The following is a 27,513-nucleotide window of genomic DNA, read 5'->3' on the forward strand; positions in this document are numbered from 1 at the left end:
TATTTTTTTGAGGATATTGTGTTTAAGTAAAAGAGAAGATGGATCCAAAGCCATTTCCTGTGGCTCGGCGAGGTTTTATGTAACAGCAGTGCTTGTGGCAAATGCTTACTTAAACTGGTTTCTGCTTTAACATATCATAATGAAGTGAATGTTGTTTCTACGATGTAATGGCCACATGTGTAGAATACAAGCGGTATGCACTGTTTTTTTCCACTGGCAGGGAATTTATTTTAAATTGCACCTTTCACCAGGAATCGTTTAAATAGAATAAAACATAATGTAAAAGGCATGAAGAAAAGAAAACACAACACAATATGAAAACACATTTAAATAGGATTTAAAGGGCAAAGCAAAATGTAAAAAGAAAGAAAGCAATAGAATAAAACAGGGAAATTACAATGCAGAATAAAGTTTACCATGTACGCCATTTGTTTAGTCTGTTAACATGCTAAATTAGCACTTAACACAAGGTAGAGATAGACGGTCAATACGTTTCCGTGCACACTTAAGTCGAGCCACGATCAGAGATCGATTAGGCAAATTATTTTGAAGTTGTCCATTTTTGCTATGGATGACTTCTGAGTCAATATCTAGGACTGTCAACCTCATGGTGGTAAAGCCAGCTGACCACCAAAGTCAATAGTATTCATAATCTTGAAACCATGTTGAAAATTATAGCAGATATGCTGCTTGAAAACACCCTACTGTGTAGAGGTCAATCAAAATGGAACAAAGTCATGTAATACTTGGTCAATATACCTTAAAGGGATAGTTTTTTTTTTTTTTAAGTGGGGTCATATAAGGTAATCACCGATCAGCGCAGCCTCAGTTTGGAGAAGTAGAGAGCCGCTCCAGCCCAGAGGCTCAGCTTTTACTGTAGTGAACGGGGTTCAGCAAAAAAGCGGAATTATCCACCTAAAACAAGACTCACCTAAAAACATTTACATCAGTTGAAGTGTACGTTGTATAGGTAAAATTCACACCGCTTTACATCACTGTCAGACCGTGCTTTCTTTTGGCACTACATTTTCTCAACCACAGAACCTCCATATGCCTACGCACTAGCGTAACTGGGCAACAGCTGATCTGCGAGCGGCGGCTGGACGAGAGGTTTACTTTCGATAAAAACAAAACTTAACTCTCCGTATCCTTCCACATTACCGCTCATGCATAGGGATACGGGGGTTCTGCGGTTGAGAAAATGTAGTGCCAAAAGAAAGCGCAGTCTGACGGCAATGTAAAGCAGTGTGAATTTTACCTATACAACGTACACTTGACCTGATATAGATTTTTTTAGGTGAGTCTTGTTTTAGGTGGTTAATTTTGCTTTTTTGCTGAACCCCGTTCACTGCAGTACAAAGCTGAGCCTCTGGGCTGGAGCAGCTCTCTACTTCTCCAAACTGAGTCCTCGCTGATCGGTGATTACGGTAGGAAACAGATCGACATAGATATGTAGCTACTTCATATGACCCCACTTCAAAAAACCCGAACTATCCCTTTAATGTACACACCACCACTTTTAAGCTGTCTTGCCTTTATCAGGTTAATACACGAGATTGTTTCTGGCTTCTGAATATAGCACTGATCTGAGTTTTTCATTCTATATAAAACACAAAAACATAAGTGACACTATTGAAAACAGCTGTAAGATAGTAAAATCAAATCTCCTCATATCGAACTCCACTTTATGAGATGAAAAATGCTCGTGTCGCATTAGAAGAGAAGCTTCTCTTCCACCCTGGAGGTGGTTCTTAACAAGAGTGGTTTGACAGCAAAGTACTCATCAAACCAGCTGAGCTGAAAATAAAATGAATCGGTGAGTTATGATTGGCGCGCCTCACCTTCATGTACACGCTCATAATGCTCAGGCCATTATAGCTATGAGAATACTCCTCTGATGTATGCACAGACTCAGGCTGCCAAGTTTTTTTTCGTAACAACTGGTGCAACTGGTGATGCACGTGACTTGTTTGTGACATTCATTTGCTGCTGGAATGACAGGAAACAGAAGGGTATCCAAATCAGAAGATGTGCTTTGCATCATTAAACACGCCAGCTGATTAAAGCAGGAGATCTGAAGACACTGTGACTTATTTTGTTGTGTATGGTGGAAATGAATGTAGCCAGTAGCCCTGCCCTCTGCTCTCTGCTGCTCCTAGCTCGTTTGAATCAGTTTTTCCTCCTTTCAACTGATTGGCTTTGGCAGTTGAAATAGGAATTAGTGAGGTGATCTCCATTAATGACTGCAGGGTTTGTGTGCTGCAAAGATCACATGTCAGTCAAACAGTGTGGGCGGGACCGACTGGAGCATCCACGATTCAATGCCTTTGTTTACAATTTATTCTCCACAGAGATAAAACCAGTGTTTTGGCATTTGGAACAATGTAATGGTGTTCAGTAACTCCATAAATGTTGAAACAATGTGTCATCTTTACAAAGCACGTTCAGCTCATCTTTACAGCATCCTCCTTTGTTGCTAACGTCCTCATATCTGTCTATGAGCCCTTCTTAAGATTTACAAATGATTTGTCAGTAGGCAATAATACAAATTTGACCTTTGTGGTTTTGTGGCTCAGATAAAAATACAATAAAGGACAAAACATGCAGCCCATCTGGCATTGTTTCAGCTGAATAGTTTTCAGAAGACTGTTGAGGTAATATGATGCAGTATTCCACAATAAAATGTAGTTACAGGTAGTGAGCAGATAGGTCTATAGTTCTCAGCTCCAGTCACTTTGTGTGCATTTCTAATTCAGTATCCCAATCTGAACTCGAAGGATGGTAATTAAGATCGGACAGCTGCAATCTGAGATTAACACGTCTGAGATACATGAAGAAATTGAAGTGGTAGACTCGGTTGCAGATTAAACCGCCTCTGGTGTGAAGGATGCTTTAATTCTGACACTGATGATGACTGAATTGATCCTTGACACTTACAGACACTGTATTTTGCCCTCAGAGGTCGTATTGGTCTTTAACCTTTACTTACCCAGGAGACTGACAGCAGCATTCTACACTTACACTGTATTCTGTCTTGTATATTTGCGTGGCAGCTCATGAAGAAGTTTGTTTGTTAGTGTGTTTTACCACTGGGACTTATTTGATTGTGTTGTGTTTTATTATTTAACCACATACACAGTAATAACCTACATTGACTAACCTTTTTAGAAGGTAACCACTGATTTCCTGATTGGATTCAATTCAAATTTTTAATTCCATTTGATTGGATTGAAAAGAGATATTTCAGTTACAATACCAATTTTGCTTGGATTTGAAAAAGGATGCTATAAAGAATTAAATATTATTTTCTGGTCATCCAACACCTGACCACACCCTCACATTTTGTTGATGCATGACAGTCACGTCACATTTAAGCATTTACAGTATATCTGCATGCTTTCATCTGCTAAGAGCACAGAGCTTTCTGTCAGAGAAATGTATGCAATCGACCTGCTATTGGTGCACACGAGCCTTCGGGAAGAGTTCTCCCTCGTTCATCAACAATCTGCTGAATAGGAATGAATCCACCCAGCCTCGTGCTTTATCAGTGGCCTTAATAACTGAATGATTTGAGATTTTTGTTCTGCTCACTGGTATTGAAAAAAGTCCATCTCAGTGAAATCATTGAGTCATTGAGCCAACTGTCTTCTTGGATGAGCTCGGCTGATAAAATCAAAAATAAGAGCACAGAATGATAATGACTGTCCATGATTATTTTGTGGAATAATGAACATGAAAAAAAAGCCATGTCAGTGGCAAGTTGGAGTGGTGATTCTAGATGTAGCTATTCTGCTTGTGAAGGAAAGTGGACAAAAACATGTCATTTGCTTTACAGATAATGTGGAAGTTGGAGACATTTTACCAGTTTATTTGTGTTTCTGGGACACAGTGAGGTCTGAGACAGCATGTACAAGGTGAGGTCAGGCTGACACTAATGGAAAAAAACTTTGTTAATGGAAAACTTTTTTTTATTTTTATTTTTTACTTTGCCCCCTCTGCTCTTTGTCTGAATCCAGGTTTTTACACAGTACAATGCTTTTAGAAGCCGTCCTGTTTTTCTCCCAGGTTTATGGCTTAAAGGGACAGTTCACCCCCAAATTAGTTTTTTCCACTTTTTTTCCACTTTCCTTGAGTGAATTTTTTTTCACATCTAATTTGTTTGTGCTAATGTTAGCATGGGGAACATAACATGAATGGCATCCTCCTCATCTGACGTGTAGCATTAGCTGAATTATAAGCTAGCCTCTCATTAGTAGAGGCAAGCTTCTTTCTGCTTGGTGACACGGAAAAACAGATTCCATGAATAAGGTTAGGTTTAGACACCAACACTTCTTGGTTGGGTTAAGGAGAAGATTATAATTTTGCTTAGAATAACTACTTTCTTAAAACAATCACACCTGTCAGTTAGGTTTAGGAAAACATTGTGGTGTTGCTCAAAAAATAGTCATATTGACTGTTTTTTTCACACGGGACTCAGGCCCTCGACACGTGGGTCAAAAATCTGACGATTTCTCGACACTTTGAGCACCACAAGCTGATTGCCATCTAGTTTCATATTATTGAAGAACTACTTGACCAGTGCTAACTCAAGAACATGCCCTGCGGGCGACCAGGTGCCCGCGGACACTGTGATTGGCTACCTGTTGGTTAAAGGGCAATCAGTATTTTTTTGGATATGACCTGTTGCTTTATCTGCTTTCTTGTTTCATGATGTCAAACATGACCAACAAGAGGGGGAAAAAAAGGCAAACTCGTCCTCTGGCAATGGGAAAACCTGCAGTTAACTGCACATATGTAACAGCACTATTTAATGCAGCCTTTAAACAGAGCAGCAGAGGTGGACGAACCTTGATCAGGGTCATGGAAGCAGAGAAGAGCACTTCTATTTCACCCACCTATTCAGTTCCTAACAGGCAGTCGGAGCATTTTGTGCATGCCCCCATCTTATATATCTAACCCTCCATTAAAGCAGAGCAATTCAGCCTGACGGAGGTAGTGAAGGGCTTCAACATGAGTGGAAACATCACAGCTCAGGTAATGGCTTTTAAAATGCTACAGCAATGTCAGCTCGTCCTGTGACTTCTTACACTAGTCAAGTACAGGAAAAACTCCGGATGAGATCCAGGCTGTGATTCATCAATATCTGAGTCACACAGTGTTGATACAGGTTCTCCATCATTATCCAAGAAAAGAGACGGCAGAGGTTTCGCCTCATTCATGTGATCTCTCTCTGTGAGGGTCAGCCTACGAAGTGATGCGTCTATGTGTGGGCGGAAGAATAGATCCACACTTACTTTACTCAGTTTAACTGACATAATGGCGGCACAAGGACGTACGTTTCCATCGCTCGTGCCTCTTTCTGGGAAACAGTCCAGATACAGAACATTCACGCCGCTCGCTCAATCTACACAGATTGGCTTTTTGTTTTCATTTGACCCTCTGTGGCCTCTGTTTCAGAGCTAATCATCGGCTGTACAAGTGTTGGCTATCGCTCCCGAAGGCAAAAGGTCATGACTCGCGTGTGTCATCGACCCTTTTTTCCACAAAAAATGATGAGACTGATTGTTGCTGTTCTTTTTACAGCAGTGAGGATCGCGACAGAATGACCTGACATCTGCAAAAAAACAATTCCGCATTTCTTTTTACATATTATATCTTTGACACGAGAATAGATTACTCTTTTTAGCACAATTAATGAATAACACATAACGGACATTTGGAGAGATAACAGTGCCATGTTGATAGAACTTGTACAGAACTTTACTTCCACACTCAAACTTCTTGCCCTCTTCGTAGCTGGTAGCAGAATATGGCAGTTCGTCCTTCCTTGTAGCCTGGGTATGTTTAGTAATTGAGAACAATGAGTCAAATTGTTAAACTTGTAAGGAGCAGAGGCTTTTTCCTTGAGCAAACCCTTCCCTGTTCAGCTGGCCGTTGCCTAGCAATGTGCAAGGCATGAATTTTGAGAACAGGAACTGTGCTTTGTGACATTTAACAGGAAGGAAAAAAATCTAAATTAATTATTGAAGATAAAAGATTTATATTTTACATTTGACTGGTGGTCATGGCATGAGCTGAATAATCAAACGTCCAGTGTTGTGCCTTACATAACAAGAAACCTCAGTGGTCGTGTCAACAGCTGTTTAAAATCACTGAGCGAGCTACAAACTGTGGGTAACCATAGAAACTGAACATCAGCGTCACAAAAACAAAATCAACAAAGGATCTCTACTTATGGTCGCATGTGCTGCAATCACATCAGCCTAATTTAACACTCGTATTTCATTATTACCATCCCAGCCTTTTCTCATTATTGACTTTTCAAGTACATGTGAGGGTCAAGGATGGACACGCACGAACACACACACTCACGCAGACCCACAGGCCTTGACCTGTATGGCAACACGCGTGATGCACAATTGATGGAACTCTTTCAGTGTTGCTTGCAAATATCAAGGCAATGACCCCTGACCTCACAGCTAACAAACAAGTATTGAAATACATTCATGAAACAGTACAGATACAGACACAGATACATGAGGACGAAACAAAAGTGTCAGTATATGTTAGCAAGAGTCCTTGCTGAATTTCAATACAAGCGGGCAGTTTCATGTTCTCAGTGCAGAAATAATCCCCGCTGCCCGCAAATCTCAATCCACTCTCTCAACTGTGATATTGCATTTTCTTCCTGTTTTATTTTCCGCACCAAATCAGCGCACGAACAGCCTCAACAGTTAAACTTAAGGTAATTGGAGTTTACCCCTGACGTGTGGCGAAATAGTGAGGTCCAAGGAGGCAGGCAGGCTCAGGAGCAAAAAACGAGCTTTTAATAACGACCCAAAATCCAAAAATCATAGAATTCAAAAACCAAGAAGTGCATAATTACCCAAAAAACAAAGTAGACACACAAAAGTATTACGAAGTTCAAACCAAGAAACGCAAAGGATTAACACGAGGAATAAAAAACAGAATCAAAACGATGGCAAGAGTGACACGAAGACAGGGGAACAGGCTCAGGGGAACAAAACAGAAGAACTGACAGCAGGGACCGACACGCTGCATGCACAAGGGCTCATTAATTAACAGGACACAGGTGAACACAGAAAAAATATTTTATTCAGGAAATAACAGAACCCCAAACTCCAAACATGACAGTACCCAGTACAGTCTTTTGTATACACAGGTTAAATACGATCTATTGGTTACAGCACCCCACATTATACCTGTAGTCCCAAAGTCACATTAGTACACTCCATTATACACACACACACACACACACACACACACACACACACCAAGTGAGAGCCTTCTGAGTGTTAATAGTCTCTTTGGAGTCATTTCTATACTTGAAGCCTGAAGACGAGAGGAGTGAGAGGAGTGAAGAGAGGAAAGAAAGGAATGAGGAGGGGAAAGAGAGGAGAGGAAAGGAAGGAGAGAGGAGAGGAAAGAAAGGAGTGAGAGGAGGGAGAAGAGGAGTGAGGAGTGGAAAAGAAAGAGAGGAGTGACGAGAAGAAAGAAAGCGAGGAAAGGAAAGAGAGGAGTGAAGAGAGGAAGAATGGAAAAGGTAGGGAAGAAGGGAGAAAAGAAGAGAGAGATGAAGCGGGAGAGAAGAGGGAGAACAAAAAAGGATAGTAAAGTAAGAAGGGGATGGGAGTTCAAGTAAGGATTCAATGAGTGAAAGAAGGTTATCAGAGGAAGAGAAAGGAGAAGACTCGAGGGGAGAGGACAGGAGAAAAGAGGTAATAGTAGGAGGAGAGAGGGAGTAGAAAGGTGAGAAGGAGAGGAAGGGAGGAAAGAGAAAGTGAAGATGAAAAAGAAGGTAAATGAGAAGTAGGGAGAACAGAAGACAAGACAAGATAAGATATGAAGAAACATGAGAATGGGAGGATAGCGTAAGAGGAGAGTGAGGATGGGAGAAGGAGAGGAGAGGGGTACAAATAAAAAAGAGTGAAGAAAGGTGGAGAGTCAAAGAGGGAAGTCAAAGAAAAGACTAAAGAAGTGAAAGGAGGTTATAGAGGAAGGAGGGAGGAGAAGACAGGAGAGGAGGGCTGAAATGAATGAAATAGAGGAAATGAGAAGAGGAAAAGCAATAAAAAGTGGATGGGATGGAGGGGAACATTAGGAGCAAAGATAAGGAAATAGAGCGAAGGGGGGAGAGAAGAGAACGGGGACAGGAGAGGTTAGGGAAAAGCAGAAGATGGACAGAGGTTGGAGAAGAGAGAAGGAGCAGGGAAAGGAAATGAGATAGAGAGGGGAATGTATTTGAAGAAAGAGAGAGCAGTATGTTAGAGTGTAATATCAGAGTTTACAAACTTCATATTTATTTTGGATCTTTCCGCCTCCTGCCCGTAAATGACAGTCACAGTGATTTATGTCAGGGTGTTTTAAAGCCTCGACTTAATAGGCCATTTCCATCATTTTGTGACACGCTGCTGCGCTGTCTGAAGGCTGACACCACCTGCAGCGTGCAGAGAAAACACCGAGCGCTGCAGTCTGCCACTGTGGACCCATGCACATGGTATGCATACTGAAGCTCTCTGTTTCAGCTGATCGTCAATAAAACACAGAGGCGGTTGAACACACACAGCAGTAAAGTGATTTCAACTGTGCTGAACAGCGAGAGAAAATAATCCCTTTAAAAATACTGAGTGCGCGGCTGAAATCTGAACCCTCCTCAGTGTTTGTGTAAGGAAATATAAATGTGAATGAATCCACATCGTTGCGTATCATTTGTAAGTTACGTTGTCTGTCCCTTTACGACATTTAACATTTGTAAGCACCGGTCGTGCTGTTTAGTTTGTATTCCACTCAAAACAAAGGAAGCCAGTCAGATCACAGCAGCATGCTACTGCACACCAAGTCCCGCTGCATGTTACCTTTTGAGCATGTTTTACACGTCTGCAGAGCAATTTATGAAGGTTCAGTATTCATCTCACATCATAAAGTAGAGAGTTATAGCTGTGTCTTTCTATCAACGGCATGTGCTGAGAGTTTAGGATTGTGAACTGACACCAAGACTTAAAACTAAAAGAACATTTTCAGCAAAATTAGAAAACATCAGACTCCAATGTCAGATTGACTTCCAACGTCGTCTTGATGTTGGTTTTTGGTTACTTAACACCACGTTATAAGACCAACAAAATACCAAGGCAAATGACCTTGGTTGCCAGCAGAGATGACATATTGTGCTTTTGAAATCAATTTCCTTGGCTAAAAATGAATAGGGTAAATAAAAGTACAATGTGCGAGGATGAAACTGTATACAGATGTTTGCAACAAGCATTTAGCCAGCGAGCCAGATGTGTCTCTCAGGAGTTAATGGACCGCACACCAGATTTATTTAGAGAGTGAATCGTGGACTTATTATTAATAATCAGCTTTGCAAAATCTGATCCTAGTTACACATATATGCGATCGGTTGGTAGTGGCTAAAAAATAAGAGCGTTTAAGCGTTAAAGTTCACTTTTAAATGTGATCGTAAACTTGTTTAAACATTTATTTTTACCCTCCTGATCTCTGAGACTTTCCTCAAACTTTCTCTAAGTACTTCTTAAGTTATGAAGACTATTTTAGCCAAGGTACACACAGGGCCACATGCTGTATTTATGTGATTTGTATCTGCTTTTCCAAGTGCCCCATTGAAGCTTTCATAGCACTTACACTGAGTGAAATATTCAGACATTAAACTCTCTCTCTCTCTCTCTCTCTCTCTCTCTCTCTCTCTCTCTCTCTCTCTCTCTGCACTTCGGGACAGTTTTCGCAAAAACACAGTGTGTGTGTTTGCTTAATAACAGCACACACACACACACGAATACACAAGTGCAGCAACGTCTCAGTCTGCAGTCACTCTCTGTCTGTTAGTCACGCACATAAAAGACCCAGACGATCTGTACTTCAATTACAAGTTAATTGTCTTTTCAGATGGAATCAATTTAGCACTTAAGTGTCCTGTATTGGATAGAGAATGAGCCCATTTAATTTTATCTTTTCATCTCATTAAGAGAGAGATTATTTTCATGAGACAAATGGATTTGATCGGCGTGGCCGAGTGTATTACAAGCATAGTTTTCCACATCAGAGCCTCTTAAATCAAGCATGTCTTCCTAAATGAAGATGTGATGAGATTTATCCGTAACAAAAAGTGGGTTACTGTGGCATCGGAGACATATGCAGAAGATAGAAAGGGAAGAGCTAAAAGATATGAGCGTAATGTATAATGTGTATAAATCAATGGTTAAAAGTAAGCAAACAGCTGAGGAGTGTTTCAAAAGCCGCCATGTTTTACCTGTGTCCAGCGGGGAGAACTCCTTCATCAAAACAGCACGCAGACCACTATGCTACACCCAGGGGAGCAGAAAATAGACCGGAACACATTGCAGCCACAAGAAGTTTGAGTAAAGCGATGAGGCAGGTTGATCTGAAACAGTTTCAACCAGAGGAAAATTTTAAAAAGCTGGCCTGCGGAAATGCGTGGAACATTAGCAGATGATGATCTCCAGCCCTCAGATGGTCTGAGGTGTTTTAGAGATGTGAAACATGTTATCTCACCCAGCAGGTCGGGTTTGTGCTGGCGGAACAAACAGCAGCCTCTCTTCATTATTCAGAGCTCTCTCCAGCTGGGAATATTACCTTTGGCTGCAAATATACAGCTGCTGCTCTGTCTCCCGCTGACTGTTTGTTCTGTATGTAGGAGGCTGGAGGAGAGTCCAGATACAGGGTCAGACACTTCTAAACACACACAGATACACGTAGAGAGCATTTGGACACACACACACACACACACAAACACAAACACAAAATACTGTGCAATGCTAGTGTGTTCTGACTTGTTCACACACACAAACAGCAGCATTATGCATCACTTCCAAGGCTAATAGGAGAAGCACTTCAGGCCAGGTAAATAACTAAAGTCAACACAGGTACATACATATCACTGTTGTGTGTTGGCAAGACTGTTAAAAGGTTTTTTTTCCATCAACATGTGAAGTTTTTCCTCACTCGAATGGAGGGTCTAAGGACAGAGGATGTTGTTCACTGTACAGATTGTAAAGCCCACTGAGGCAATGTGATTGTGATTTTGGGCTATATAAATACAATTGATTTGATTTGATTTAAGACACTTAAAAACACCTGAACAAAGACACCCGGACTATGGAATTTTGTCGAACTGTATATTTTGGAGCAGAAAAAAAGAGTGATAGTGGAATAATTCAACCTCGTGTGATATGTGGCACTTGTAGTATTGCCCAAAAGTTTGAGAGCGGTTCATCATTCATTGTCAGGTGACCCTTACTGTCATGGTGGCAGGAACAAACATGTTCTTTTCACACTGCATGTGGCGTTGAGCCTGGTATAACTTAGCCCCTGTTTTTCACACGCACATTGTTAACCCAGGGTTAACCAAAGCCCAGAACTATAGCGTTCACACTGCATGTATTCTAACCCTGAGTGAGATATTAGTCGGCGCACACGGCTAATGTTTGCTTGCTGACCACTCCGGTTACTTCAGCCCCGTTTCACACTGGCCCCCTTTATCCCCATGTTTGGATGATTTTCTATGGATAACCCCACTAACGCAGGGCTTTAGAGCTTTAGAGCAGGGCCAGCAAGCCCTGGGCTAAAGTCCACTGGAGCCCACTTTGGGAATTGTATCAGTGTGAACGTTTTCTCTGGCATCAAATCCACTTGGTTAAAGTGTGTGTTTTCTGAGCAGAGGGCGTTTTTTTTTTCTCTCAATAATAGGAAGTCGCACAAAGGGGCTGTCGATCCAATGGTAAATTTTTCAGACTACTAGGTCTCCAGAATAATGGGTTGTCAGAAAAAATGGCACTGCTAAATGAATGTCTAGTAAATGGGTCAACAGCCCAGTAGTTCAGGTCCAGGCCGTTTACCAACTGCATGAATGTTGGACAAACAAGGAAAAAGTCTTTTTGGTCCAGCCACCTTCCTCATATTCATTCTGTCTCTTCGTTTTTTGTTGTTGTTTTTTTTTGCAATTTTCTCTCTTTCCCACCATTCTATTTTCCCTCTCTCCGTCTGCATCTCTTCTCGTGAATGTGTTTGCCTTCATCGTTTCCAGCGATGCTCAGTGTGTGTGTGGCATCACTTTGTTGACCTGAAGCGATGCCACACACACTGTCGCCACTTGTTAGGGTAAGTGTGTTTGGCAGCTAGTGTGTGTGTGTGCTGCAAAGATAACAGGTGTGTGTTTATCTGGGAGGAAGAACGAAGATGAAATGTGAATACTTATTTGTATTTTTATTCCTCTAGATCTGTTTCTGCGTCTGTGAGAATGTCTGAATATCTTTCTGTGCATGCGTCTGGGCGCGCGAGTGTGTGTGTGTGTTTGTGTGTGTGTGTGTGTTTCTGGACTGCATTGTCTTGCGGATATAAACAAAATCAAACAGAGAAAATCCTAACAGGAAGCATTACTCTCTGCTATGATGCCGTTCAACCACGAGCTCACAACAGACGACTGCGGCTAACACTCCACACATGCTCACTATCTGGCTCTGCTTCCAAATGTGTTACAGAAGATTGCGATAAAGTGGGCTGAGAGGAAACAGCCACATTTCGGGGACGCAGAGGTTTTTTTTTTTTATAATACATAGACCTTTTTAACAGAAGTAATCGCCAATCTGTAACCAAGCGGCGACTGGACTTAATCCCCAAGGATCTGATTCCACAACTTAAACAAGGTTTTGCAAACGGTGCATTTCCTAACCTCAGCATTAATTTGTGCCGTGTTTACAGTCACAGCAAACGGCTTTGGTTTCAATATTTGTCTTAGATTTTCATATTTCCTTGAAAGAAATTCCACTGCTGTTGTCTACAGTGTGCTAAAGTAATATCCCCGTCTGCCACTGCTTCTTCTTTCCATTTCAACCTTTTGCCAGTTAGCTCCGTCTATTTAACATAAGATGGATTGCAGTGAAGTATCTATTGACTGCATGTTAACAGTGACAAAGAATATATAATTCCATTTAATGCTTTAGAATTTTCAGAGCATATCTAGGGATGCTGGGCAGGCGCCGATGCTGAGATTCTTTTTCTTCAGTAGCTGATATAACAACCCGCTCCCTCCCTCTGTGACAGCTTCTGTCAGATCGTTGGTCGCTCTGTACATAATTTGTCGGCCTGTCTCTTTATCTGTCCACTAAAAGGTCTCTGGGCTTGTTAAGTCCGCATGGCTGCTCCCGGTCCCCGTCAGTAGCACACAGATTCGGGTAGAGCTCATTAAATGTCAGATTTGTCCGAACGTTCACAGCTGACACCAGGCCACTGGCTGCTCTGATGTGGGCATGGTGTGTGTGTGTGTTACTGTGAGGGTCAGGTCATGTCAGTTGTATTTATGTAGCCCAAAATCACAAATCGGACCCCCTCCATCCTCAGTGAAGTGAATACAAGAATCGATTCAACGGATCACAATGATCTGCTTTGCCATGGTAGGCTTTAACCTGAAGTGTGAGGCGATGGAGAACCCGTCACTTTATGTGCTGGTATGTGTGAATTTTTAAGACAGAATGACACTTGAGATAATCCTGCCGTCTGTGTGCATGTTGGTCCTGCATTGTTTTATAATGTCACCAAATGAAGAAAAGATAATAGAATTTGTATCAATGTTGATGCTCACAGTTTTTGTTGTTGTTGTTGTTGTTGTTCTGTTTTTTGGAATTATAATAATGCAGGTAGCTGTGACACGCGTGCACACACACACACACACACACACACACACACACACACACACACACACACACTTGTCTTGCCTGCTGTCTGATGGGTCTTGGGTGTAAACTAACCTTGTTTTTCCCTTTCTCTCTCCCTCCCTCTCCCTTCCTGTTTCCTCGCCCACTGCTTTTCCCTCGTACCTATTTTCTCCACTTAACTTTCTCCTTGTCAACCTTCACCTGCACGTTTGTTGTTTTTATCCCTTTTGTTCCATTCCTTCCTGGCTTTTCATTTCCAATTATGTACATTTCACTCTTGGCAATATCTTCCTCCCCTGCTATCCTTATTTCATTCTCGCTCCATTTGCATTCTCACATTGTTTTGCTTTCCACTCTCTTTTGCATTTCTTTCCCTTTCTTCTCTTTCACTGCCCCGCCTCCCCCCTTGTCCCCTTCTCATTTCCTGTTTGCCTTCTTTCTTCCACTGTTGCTTCCACTCCTCCTTCCTTTTTTAACCTTTCATTTCTTCCTCCTCCTCCTCCTCCTCCTCCTCCTCCTCCTCCTCCTGTCTCTCCAGCGGCTGCTCCTCTGCCTCCAAGCTGCTGCTCTGGTTCTGCAACACCAGGCCAGTGCCTGTCTAGCTGCTGTGTGTGTGGGGCGTCTCAAGGCTCTATCAAGTGAGTCTGTTGCCTCAGACACTCACGAGCACACTCACATGCACACACATGTGCACATACACACGCCCACTGAGGTCAGATGTTTAAGCTGTTAAAGCAGAGGTGCACTTTAAGACATGTTTTATCTGCATATAGATAGAAAATTGACGCCTCCACAGCTTCCTACTGTAACGGTCAACACAAACGCTCCGATAATGCTAACGTGGTGTTAAATGACAAAAGGAGGCATTTGTGGAGGAAACAGTACATCAGTGATGTATCACCAGTGATCGGCCAGTGTGCCGAATCCGGCCCGCCGAACCTTCCAATCCAGCCCGCGACTGGATTCCAAAATTGTGAGGATCAAAGAGAAAATATTGTGTGGTCCCCATTATTAAAGCAACAGAAAGAAACAACTGAGATGCACTCCTTAAAAACCTCAGCTTCAGTAAATGGCCTGTTATGTTTGGAAAGCACCCAGGCAGCCTGTAGAGATGCACACGTTACCCTCTCTCGGTCAGTTAAAGCTCGAGTAATAATTCCACTGGCAAGGGAGTAGGCAGATTTCAGTGTGGCCATTTTTCCCTGACAGGCATCTGACCGCTCAGGATATGACTCCTTGAAACTTGCATGCTTCGTGTTGTGGTGACGCCACAAATTATATTCTTCCTTAGAAACAGCAACTGTTTCACTGCAAATGAGGCACACAGGTGCTGCTTTTCTAAAAGTTGGCATGATGAATGCATACTTATCAGTCCATTCATCATTTAAGAGGCGGTTTTCCACATCAACTTTACGTTTCATGGACTTTGAGAGTGCCATTTTACCTGCGTTAAATCAATGCTAGAGGCCTTTTCCTTCCACTAACACTGACACTGGGTATTAGTGCTGAAGCCAGTGATAGATATGACAGCCCCACAATCGAGGCAAAATATCTTTATCACTCCTGCTGGTTGGATGTGGTGTAGGTGATAGGAGCCTGACTGGTAAAGGCTAAAAATGCCTTCAGTTTTGTAATAAAATTAAAATATCTCAACAATAAACATGAAAGAATAATGTTTTAGGCCAAAATCTGATTTTATTTCATTTAATTTGAATGTCCGGCCCCCAAGGTGTCTGTCTGGAAAAATTCTGGCACTTGCTGCATCTTTTAAACTGTATATCAGTGTGCATTGCTGTCTATAAGAGTAACTTTTTGACACCATCAGTGGGTCTTTCCAAAATCTGTACTGAGTGGCTTTAAATCTGGACAGGGCAGCCCAGTCTCATGACCTGCTGATCCACAACAGGTCAGTGTGTGAGGGTGAGGGATTACCTCGACTAGGTGTGAAAAAGTACACTTCAAGTATATGAAGGAGCAGTAACTATAATGAGAACAGAAAGCTTCAGTAGCGTTCCAAACTCCAGAATAAATGTTGCCTGTAAAACGACAAAAGTGTTGAAGCATACGTTCTTTATGATGCAGCCTGCAACAATACTGTGATTAAGACCCGGTTAGGTTCAGATATGAGACGTGGTTAGGATTAGGAAAAGCTGAGGAAGAGAAACAGAGTCGTCCCGGTGTCTTACTGCAGAACAGAATGCGACACTGAGCTCACGCTTGTTTTCCTCTGTCCTTTAACAAACAGCAGAGCGAACTCTCTCCAGAAAGTTTTGAAACTTGAAACGGGAATTAATGGAGCATGAAACAGACTCGGTTTTCTATTCATTACATTTATGTCTCATCTTGTGGTGAGTGTGCAAGTAAACCATTTGATGTAATGACTTCAGGGATCGACATTACATGTTATTACATTTACTCGCTGGACGTTTAGTGTGTGCTCTTAAACTCAGTAAATTACTGTGAAGATCATTTGAGAGAGAGTAAGCAAGTTAGCCAGGAGTGAATTCCTCATCGGATCCACAGTGTAACAAGGTTACTTGCAAGAAGGTTGGAGGAGGTAACAGAGAAGAGCAAACAGACAGCAAAAGAAGCCATAAAAGCGACCAGTAAAACTTTTATAGTTGTCTAAACCTTTAGCAAAGGTCAGAAAACAGCCAGGCTTTAAAGGCACTGATAAGAACCACTCAAAGGGGTCATCTATGAAAACACTTTGTTCTTTAGTTTGGAGGAAAAGAAAAGGATGCAGGGAGGATTCAAAGCTGGTTTAAGAGACGGAAAGGAGTCCCACACTGTGCCAGAAGCAGAGAAGATCTCTGTCATTTCCCCTCCACTGTCCACTCGACTCTCTCTGCTCCTCTCTGGTCCACTTGTTACTGCTGGCAGGCTGCTCGGGTCTAATTACGTCTCTCCTCAACACTCTCCATCTCCCTGGGGTTCATTAGACTGCCCGATCCCTGCGCACACACACTACACATACTTCTGTCAGCTCCAAGCATGTGTCGAAAATGATCTCTCTTGTCCGCACAAACCTAAAAGACTGTGAATTTTAATCCTAGAGACTCAAATCAAATGATCCATCCAGAGATTGTAGAACACAGAGTGACATGGCCACCTTATCTCAACAAAGAGACAAATAAAATAACGGTTGTGAAATAACAAAAAAAAGGTCTCCAAATACCACTATGAAAATCAAGAGGTGATCCTGGTCAGAGCCGCCGTAGATCACCGCCTTCAAACGGTCAGTCTCAGAGGCTGTGTTCAGTCCCGGTCCAGGGTCCAGCTGAGGCTACAATGCAGGCAAATTTGAGTCAGTTAACGGGGCTGCTCAGCTCCTCGGCTAACTGACTTGATTAGCTAACGGCAGCTAGCTACAGTCAAAGATAGCCACAGCAGAGTGTATAAGCTGCAGCTAGCGGTTACGATGCCCCCTGTACTAAACAAATGATTTCATGTGACTTCAAAGACATTTGACAAATTTGCATTAATGCAAATACACAACGGATCCCCCAGTATACACTGTGCAGTATATTCTGTACCAGTGTTTGCATAGGGTGTGGAGAAATGCCAAGGCTGTAGAATGTGCGGCATGTGTGTGCAGAGATGTTAAATCGATTGAGAAGATACTCCATTTTTTCACTTAAAATGTCACAAACAGAGCTTTTTTTTTTTTCACTCTAAAGACGTCTTGCTGACATTGCACAACACGTCTAAATGTTTGCAAACCTGTCGCCCACTTTTCCGCTGCTCTGCTGTTGTTTTTCTTTCCGCTCTGATTTTCGTTTTGCCTCGACCTGACACGGATGCCAGACCACCGGACTGAACAGAGTAACCTCACGGTACCAGCCGACTGATGCTACGCTGTGGTCGCTGGCTGTCCTGGAGATGTGTGTTTCTGCCAGATGTGTGTGTACAGCATAATGAGCGCGTGTATGACGGACATCTTGACAAACAGAGGTTGCGGACGGCAGCGCCATTTTCAGAGCTATAAGTGTGAAACGTGTCATAGCTCTTTAAATGGTACTGCTGTATGCACTCAATGAACCGGCCACCTGAGATACTGCACCGTGGAGGATTCTGCTCACCTCGCTCTCTTCTTTTCAATCAGAAGACATACGGAGTCAGGAGGGACACCCGTACGGCTGCAGACAACTGGCACAGCTCTAGATACAGGGATGCTGTAATTATCAAACAGCTTTTGATGTCCTTGTCGCTCCTGTTTTGGATGAATAAATCAGTGTTTTTGCAGGAAAGACATCACAGGAATCGTGTTTTTATAGTGGCATTGTTTAGTACTTAAAATTGTGCCTGAGCTGAAGGGGTTGTGCATGTGGTGTGTCTGAATGAGGGTGTGCTGTGCTGGGGGGGGGGGGGGGGTGTTATTGAGCTTTGGTCTCCTCAAACTGTCAGGCAGTAGGGCATGTGTCGGTTAGGAGCTTCTTTTCACACACTGGGCTTATTTCTCTTCTCATGTTTAAAGAAAAGTGCTGAGCGCTTCACATATCTCTGTGCCAGATATTTAAAACATATTCAGACCCAGCAAAAGAGAAGTGACATTGTCCCTGGCAGGGGTGACCAGGGCAGCCAGTGACCTGTCAAGGCTCTCTCTTTATGTTGCAGACGGGTGCAGAGTTCCGTGGATGCAGAGGGATAAACTAGACATGATGGGTTTAATCACCTGCACTTTGTAAAGCTTTGTTTAGTCAACAGGATTCAATGACAATTGTATCAAAGATTGAAACATTTTTCAATTATTTTAAGTGAGTTTAAACGTACTACAGGGTTATGAAACAGCCTCAATTTAATATGGATGCATTTGACTTTTATAAGCAAACAAAACCATCAAGAAAAGATTGGCTATTTCTGAATAATTTAAAAAGTAATAGTTTAAATAGGTGTCGTTTTGAGTCCAGGTCATTTAAGGGGAGTCGCCTTTTCCTGCATCTTTGAATTAATGTGTGTGTTTATTTAGCGTGTGTGTGTGTGTGTGTGTGTGTGTCAGCTGCCTCTAACAGTCCTTTGGCTGGTGCTCGTTGTGCACTGAACCCTGGACGAGCTGCTCTGTTCAGAAGACGTTAAACAAAATTATTGTGGTGTGTTTTTCATCTCATTGGCCACGGATGTTGGCTTTTATAGCTGAGGGAGGATATTAGTAAAATACATACGGGGTCTTTAATGTTTGTTGACGGCTACGCTACAGGATCTGTATGGAGAATTCATTATTGTGGCCATTTCAATTGGAGATAACAGTACACAAGAGACGTGAGGTGTTCTGCTCATTAATAAGGAGAGAAGTGATCCCTGATTTTAGTACAAGTGAAGGACACAGAGAGAAGAAGTAGTTAATGATACTCTACATGTACATTTATTATTAGAATCTTCCTCGATAAGTAGAAAAACCTTCACAGCCTAAAGCTAAAATCCTCATCTGACAGTCATTTTGACAAGAAGTCTAAAAGCACCCGAGCTTTATTCAATTTCGTGCTTTTGTTTTTGAGCATTTGCAGATTTAAAAAAAAAATTCAGTGAATTGGTATTTCACTTTAAATCAAGCATTTTACTGTGTCGTCTCGTGTACTGGGTCATTCGTCAAGAACTGGTGTTGCTTATGAGAAATGAGGTCAGAAGACTAATGGAAATCCCAAAGCAGACATTTGATAGTTTGAAAATGGAGCCTGTTTCATTTCTGTTTGTATCCTTTTATTGGTCGAAATTGCCTTAAATCCCATTTTGTTTATTCCCTCTTTAAACACATTTTATGATTAAATTCCTCCAAATATGTGGAGCCCTGAGGATGCAGAGCTCTGGCTCCAACCTCTGCACAGTTGAGATCAGTGTTCTGTACGATTCACATCACCAAATAATTGGCAGCTGACGCATCGTTGTGAAACACCTACACGCTGACAACTCAAGTTATAGAGATACCAATTTAAGACTGTCTCCTGACGACACATGCTTACATCAACCACAGCACCAGTGTCAGTGCTTGGTTGTATGAAAGGTCAACTGCGACGTGGTTAAAGTTGAAAATAATTTTAGCGTCTCTTCAACTCTTCTTGGTGTCTAAATTCAGCCTGTTGCTATGGGTAACACTGCAACCAATGTAGGTAGCACCAGCCTGTGAATAAAGCAGCAGGGCTTCACCTCAGGACATGTGTAGGCACAGATACATAGGAAGGTTTTCCTCTCTTTCAGTTCGCTTTTGGTGACACACAAACCGACTCAGACACCCGACACACAACATCCCGACTCTCTGAGGTTTCCTTCATGACTACCTCTCGTCTCCCGATGGAGGTCTGTTTATTTTCTTCTGTCTGAGCATCATATAAATACGGAGATGTTCCCACTCGTCTCGCAGGACTCCACGCTGCGCAAGTGTAATTTTCCCTCCCCTCCAGGTATGAAACCCTGCTTGGCAGGATGTTTCCCATCCTCTTCTTCATCCTCCTTCGCCGCAGCAGCGTCTCACGCAGAGACCTGAAGTAGGTGAAATATGTAGAGAGAAAAAGAGACGGCTATAGAGATGTGGTGATGATTATGATTCAGCAAGTCCTCATTCGTAAAATGACAAAATAGGTCAGTGCTTCCAGTGTGACCTTTATGACTCACAACGAACGCTGAACCATCCAGCCCGACCTCGTCCTTTAGAGATGTTATGGAAGTGAAACAACCTTAGGGCACTTCCTTCTTCACCTAAGAGCGAGAACAGTCATTGTTGGCACAATCACAACTAGTCAGTTGTCATTAGTTTGCCTGCTGTTTTGCAGCCTAGAATTTTTTTTAGCCTCAAGTGACCATAATTGGATGAGAGAGTGGATCTGTCATGCATATGAATTTCTAAGCCTCTATCCGGAATGACGTTTGCCGTCATAGCAACTTGTCAGTCACAAGGTAGCCACACCATGTTGTCTTTTTTACTCATCATTTACGTGAACTTCTCGCTGTATTGAAGAAGACATGAAGCTGGCGAGTGAGACCATAAAGCTTCATCCATATTTTATACAGTCATGGGCCTCAGCTCAAGGAAATCACTTTCATATGGTCCTCTATAATCAATGGAGTTTGCTTGCGTCTGTTTATTTGGTGATCATCTACATGGCAACTAATTCCATCTGCTGATGACTCAATGAAAGAAAGAGCTAGTAATTGAACCTAATCTCCATTTGACAAATAAACAGAAAAAAGAATAATACAACCTTTTTGTTGCTGTTGTATTATTCATATAACATTGTAAATTGTTTTCATAGCTCACTGTTTTCTTATTCATGATTGTAGGAAGTGATATTTTCTGTCTTATAATTATAAAGCTGGTCATGGTATAGATACTGTGAAAGTGTCAAAAAGCTCAATCCACAGAGCAAAGCACGCAGCCTGTTTTCAGAAGCTGTTCCTTTGGATTTCTGTAAAGTTGTACAGTCACTGTCCTCAGCCACGACCTCAGCAAGGCTGTGGTTGCAAAAACACTGGCAGAGCTGATGCAGACAGACAGTGGGGCGTGTTGCCTGCTCAGGCCTGTGAGAGCTAACCATTCAGAGAAGACTGGACTTTTTGGGAGGTGGGGCTTAAAGAGGCAGGCACTAAAACTGAGCATTCAGACACATGGCCCTTAAATCCTCCTATAGGCATCATTGATATATAAACCAAATTTACTAATGGAAGCCTGTGAGCATATCTTACTCCAGAGACAGAAAAAAACAGATGGACTGACTGACCAACTGACTGATTCTGACTGAACATCACTGTCCTCAGGCCTCATTCCCAACAGGTCAACAAGTCGGGGATCAGATTTAAATCTCCCAGAGAGCTGCTGGGAGGGACAGTCCAGTTGTGATTGCACATGTCCATGTGGGTTAGATGGATGCTCTCTATTTTGTATTTTCAGAGCAGATGAACTACAGCATACACAGACAAACAGCAGAAACGAATGTAGTTTGGCGTCAGCTCAGCTTTTATCCTCCCACACAGAACATGGCTGCTTCCTCCTCATTATCTCACAGTTGGCGAGCTTCAGCTAAAAAGCGTTTAGCTAATATATTTTTGTTTTCTGCAAATCTTTATGTTTAAGCTTGTCAATGGAGAAGAAGAACTTAGAAATGAAATAAAGGCTTTAAATTTAAGTGGATTATAGATCACATTATTTATTCAGAGTTGAATTAATCCATCAATGTGTTGATCAATTTGTTTTCAGTGTGTATGTTCAGGCTTTGTTTTATTAATGTAAGGATTCTGGTGTGTTTACACATGAGACTTTATGTGTGCTCAAGTATTAAGTTCCCACTGCTGGCGAACCTTTTGGATTTTAAACATATAGGCTGCCCTTAGATGCTTAAACTTGCATGAGGCCAATGTGTGTTGAGCTGGTTGTGCTCTCTGCAGTTGTGCAATTAGAAGTTGGTGAGTATTCGTGTTATACTTTGTTGCTCACTTGTTTTTTTCTGAAGGATCACACGGATTCCATGCAGATTTGAAACCTCTCATTCAGTCATCCCTTCATATAGAGGAGTCAAGAAGTCAAAACCTCTTTTCCAACAACAGTCTTTCAGAGATTCTTAAATTAAATGAACAGCAATCGTTTTTTGTATATTTACTATGAGTCAAATGACTAGGTGCCAAATAAATACTCACATTCAGTGTGACTTTCTGTGTTGGTCACTCCTTACACTCTGTGCAGTGTTAAGTTTTGCAGATCATACACTTAAATGAGCTCAATAAACCAAATGTGAAAATATGAATGAACATGAACGTTGACTCAATCATTTCAAGAACTCGTGGGTAGCAGCATTGTCGGTAGCGCTGGGTCAACGTGTTGCTGTTCTGTAGCAGTACCACTGAATGACACTCATTTATCCTGCAACTAGTGGTGTTTTTTGGTCACACTTGTTAAGTAGCTACAAAAGTTTCACATTTGCTTTGATTTATGATAGTAATACAGAACATATAACCAGAACGTCTCATATAGTTTTAGGTTAACAACTTGCCTTATAGCCATGTTAAATTGTATTTTTGTAGATCATATTTGCACATAGATATTCAGACAATTTTGCAAATCTGGATGGAGTTGTTTGTGTGCGTGACGAGGCCAAAATCTGACAAGACATAAATGTTCAATGAGTCTTCTGCAGGCGATGTGGGGAGGTAAACACCAGCCGCTGTGCGTAGAAGTCGTGTCTCTTCCCGTAGTGTCTGCTTGATGTGTTGTTTTACATGTGAACAGAGTATAATTGTGTCTTTCTGACTGTCTTGTGTGCATTTTCTTGCACATCCACCCACCAGGGGACGGCAGTGCCAATGTGCCTGTTTCATTATTCAGATACTCTCTTCTTGTGTCTGTTCTGATGTTTGACAGAGGAACTGGAACTTTTGTCCCCAGTCACGCGGAAATACAGCAAATGTCAGTTTTAAAACCTAGAGCACCGAGGCACCCATGAGATATTTACAATAACATGTCAAAACAAGCGTTTACAGTCAAATCGTAGCTCCTGACAGGTTTTCTCATAAAATAACCAGATTTAAGATTTTACTGATACTAAGGTTGATGGTTGAGTTTGTCGCCAATCAAACTCAACAAAGACAAACATCGGTTTGGACAATAACCGGCACATTTCACTCTGTGCTTACACTGAAATTAGACCCTTGTTTGATGCTAATACTGACAAGTTCTTTCAAAGAATAGCCAGTACATTGTGTTTATGTTCCAGTCAAAGTCTCAAAAGATGTTATTAAACATGGCTTCAGTTTTCTCAGGGTAAGAGTGGGTGTGTTAAAGGTTTGTGATTCGAACAGTATTTTTTTTATGCTTCATGCATTTTTTTTTGAGACCACTGATCTTCAGTGAGGATGTTAACATGAGAGGCAATCCCGGAACTTTGACAGACATAGCACTGCCACAGTCATGACAGTCTGCTGAGTCAGCTCTTGTTGCCTGATTGCGTTTCTGTCTTACCTGGTGTTACACAAGTGTAATTTGGTGATGCCCTTTGATCACAAGTTGAAAACTTAAAGTACAGATGTGAACACACCACTGCATATGCAAATATACAGCACTGTATATGCAAATAAACATCTACATCACAGGGACAAATGGACCCAATGTTTATTTACACAAAGAGAGACCGAATTTAAAAGAAGGGCCAAGTGTATAAGAATTTGTCATAGACAGTGTTTCACAACGTGTATGAACCTTCTCCGAGCTCAAACACTTTTTTTTTAATCAATCAATCAATCAAACAACTTTATTTATCCCTGCAGGGCAATTCAGTTTGCAACCTCAAGTCACATAGAAACAGCAACAACACATACAGCATCCACTCTGTCAGTACCGCAGGTTAGCATGGGCGACCGCAGCTAACAGCAAGTAACAAGAAGATTTAGATAAATAATGAATAAATATACACATTAAGTCTCTCAGGTTTACAGTGCCTGGCCTGTGTTCATTTAGCTGTCAGCAGCATTTAAAAGCCTGATGGCCGAAGGAATAAATGAATTTGCGTATCTGTTTGTCTTCCTCCGGGGGGGCGGGCAAGGTAACGCCGCCCTAAGGGCATCAAAAACAATTCCTGGCTGAGGATGTGGTCAGGATGACTAATGACCCGTCTGGCTTCCTGGATAACACGTTTTTTCCAGATGGAGCTTAAGTCTGTTAGCTGGACTCCAATGATCTTGGAACAGACTTTGATAATGCTGCTGAGACAGTTGTTCTCCTTCACAGATAGACCATAAAACCAACAGATAAAAGAAAACATCAACAGACTTATAAATAAAAGAATGATAAAAGTTACATAAAATGCTCTTAGAAACATTAAAAGAATTCAGCTTCCGTGTTAGATGGATACGTTGTTGGCCCCATTTAACAATAGTCTGTGCTTTTGTCAAACTCGAGTCTGGAGTCAAACATTATGTCTCCATCATTTCTACATTTCCTCCATGAATAGTGCATGCAGCCGGATCAGGACGGTTCCTCCTAAAATCAATGATTAACTCCTTGGTTTTTGTCACGTTTAAGTCCAGGTAGTTGACATCGCACCATTCCACAATACAAATGAAGGTAGTGCACAGCCATGATCTGATTGGGCCCCCTGGAGGAGTGACAGTAGGGCCGTGTCATCAGAAAATTTAACAAGATGGTTGCTCACTTGGGAAGACCTGCAGCTGTCAGTATACATAATGAATAACAAAGGAGAAAGGACGCAGCCCTGTGGAGAGTCTGTGTTTAAAGTGATGGAGGTGGACATATGACCATTCACAAATACTCGCTGAATTCTGTGTGTTAAAAAATTTAGGAGCAACAACAAAATCGGATCAGGTAGATGAAAGTAAGAAGCAAGATGTTCAATTAAAATATGAGGCTGCATCTTGTTAAAAGCTGAGGAAAAATCAGCCAATAAAAGCTGTGCATGTGCACTGGGATTTTCTAGGTGTATATATAACCTGTCTAGGATAAAAATCTTAGCATCATCCACACCTTTCCCAGACTTATACGCACATTAGTGGATCAAGTTTGCCATTTATAAGGGAGACAATTTCATCCTTCAATATTTTCTTAAGAACCTTCATCACAAGCGACGTTAGAGCGACTGGCCTGAATTCATTAAGTCCCCTGGATAACTAGCTTTAGGAACAGGAATTAGGGTGGCTGTCTTCCACATAGTCGATATCTGGCCACTCTCAACACACATCTGGAACAATAGTGTGAACACTTCACTAAGCCGGTCAGCACAGAGCTGCAGAGTGTGCCAGCAGCCTTAAGTATATTCACCTTCTTAAGGAAAATATCATTCTGTGGGGACAGAGATTCCCGTAACATGGAAATATTATTCCTAAAATCAGACCTTTCAAACCGAGAGAAATATGAATTAAAACAGTTTGCCAAGTTATTATCATTTACTCGGATGAGCTGCCTGGTCTCACAAGATGACTGATGAATTGATGCCATTATTAAGGGAGTCTGGGGACCTACTCAACAGGCGACAAAGAAGAATTCCATATTGGTTACTGTACAGTTTTTTTGACACGAATGCAGTTGAAACAAGTTGAAACAGTGTTCGAACAGCTGCCTTAATGTTGGACACACTGTAGACACGGAGAAGCAGACAAACTGACACTTTTACACGGACAGAAACAACTTAAAGTTTTGGATTTAATGGTGAATTTAATCAATGATTTATAATTTACTGCAGCAATTTCATGAAGCTTTTTTTTTTTTAGGTTTTCCCTCGCTCAACAACCCTCAAAAGTTGAACCAGACACTGTGTGCACAAACATCTGCTGCTAACACTGGCAGGTTAAGAGAGCCCGAAGATGTAATTTACATTATAGTGAACAACATGGAAATCAGACAGCGTAGAATTCACTATGTCTCCTGTTGTGGTCTTGGAGGTGTTCATACCTGTACCCAGCCCACTTGCGATCGGATCACTCAGGACAGATGTTACTAGCAGGTCTGAACGAGGTCTCATGCTGTAGATGCTCTCAGTTTAACTAATGCTCACAGAAGACAGCTCAGAACAAGTGTGTGCAAAAACCTGCTTGAGCATTATGAGGATGAAAAGTGAATAAACCTACTGATGTACTTACCAGCAATGTAACAAGCATCTGTGCACGTGTTACAGCAAAAACAACAATATTTCCCTGCTGAAAGACTCAGCAATATGTAAGAAGTAAAATGGATATTTTTATACGAAATGAAATAGAAACAGGAAATATATTGTATAGTTCAAGTGACTGCAGCACACAGCGAGCAGCTCTTGGCCCTGCTTGAACCCTAACCTAGCTCTTCATGCTAGCCGGAGTCGTGCCAATGCCCCGGGCCTTCTGCTTGCAGTCTGTGCAATCTTCTGTGCAATGTTCTTGTGGGCAGTGTAGATAATAAAGTGTCAATGTGAATGTTCTCACAGCAGATAAAGACAGAGAAACCTCTTTTGTCAGTGTAGGAGGATCTCATTTGCCCAGACAACCAAACCGACTGGTTAGCCAACGAGAAATAATGAAGATCAAACGCAGCCGTGTGGAAATATAAAGCTTTCATTGCAAAAAGGTACATCTCCATTTTGGGGGAAAATGTGTGTCTAGCATTAGCAGCGTACTGTTTTGGACAACATGTTTGAACTGTGGCAGTGTTTTGGACGCTTCTCCTCAAATTTATAACTGTTGGTATTTTGCTGATAATATTCACAGTCATTAACTCTGACCTTATGTTCAGTGGAACCACATTAAGCTCTCTGTGATCATGCAGTGTAAACACAAGAGTCAAAGTAATTGTGGTTGTGGGTTTTAATAAGCTTTTGTTTTCAAGTCAGTTTCAGTTCGGTTTTAGTTTGTTTCCGTTTGTTTTGGAAACAATAAAAATGGACAGGTCTTTTCCCCCTTTTTGGAGACATTACCACCACAAACTACCTGTTCATGCTTTATTAAAGGCCATGCACTGCACTCCTCCACTGATGTTTTTTTTTTTTTTTATAGACAGTTGATATGCAGCAAAAATAATGAATCAACAACAATAAACTGGTTCTATTCATGTGATTTATGTATTTAAACACAAGGAACTTTTAACCTGTCGTGAAAATGTCTTAACTCTGTACAGACACCTCTATGTGACCTACATAAGCAAACAAGATCATGAGAGAGAAGGTTGACTGTTTAGTTTAAAAAAAGAGACACAGTGTCTTTCACAATTAATGCACATGCTAGCCAGATAAAGATCACTTTAGTCGGAAGGGGTCACCAGAATCAACACAAAATGGAAGCTCCTTATAGCTGCTTATGTAACATTTTCAAGTATATTGCAGTGAGAGAAACACAGCTTTAGCACACC

The 27,513-nt window shown here is 41.6% G+C and overlaps 1 protein-coding gene across 3 annotated transcripts in view; it reads left to right on the plus strand.

The window, feature by feature from the left end:
- The window catches only part of htr4 (5-hydroxytryptamine receptor 4), a 180,060-nt gene that overhangs the window by 134,466 nt on the left and 18,081 nt on the right, over positions 1 to 27,513 (plus strand). The window contains exon 7 of one of the 3 annotated variants that reach the window (XM_030397373.1): positions 14,245 to 14,344. The exons of the other annotated variants lie outside the window; for them this stretch is intronic. Within the exon in view, the coding sequence (XP_030253233.1) occupies positions 14,245 to 14,308 (64 nt within the window). The 3' untranslated portion in view covers positions 14,309 to 14,344. The remainder of the gene's footprint in view (positions 1 to 14,244; positions 14,345 to 27,513) is intronic. 3 annotated transcript variants of the gene reach the window in all.

Source organism: Sparus aurata, chromosome 18, assembly GCF_900880675.1.
Source record: "Sparus aurata chromosome 18, fSpaAur1.1, whole genome shotgun sequence".
NCBI lineage: Eukaryota > Metazoa > Chordata > Actinopteri > Spariformes > Sparidae > Sparus > Sparus aurata.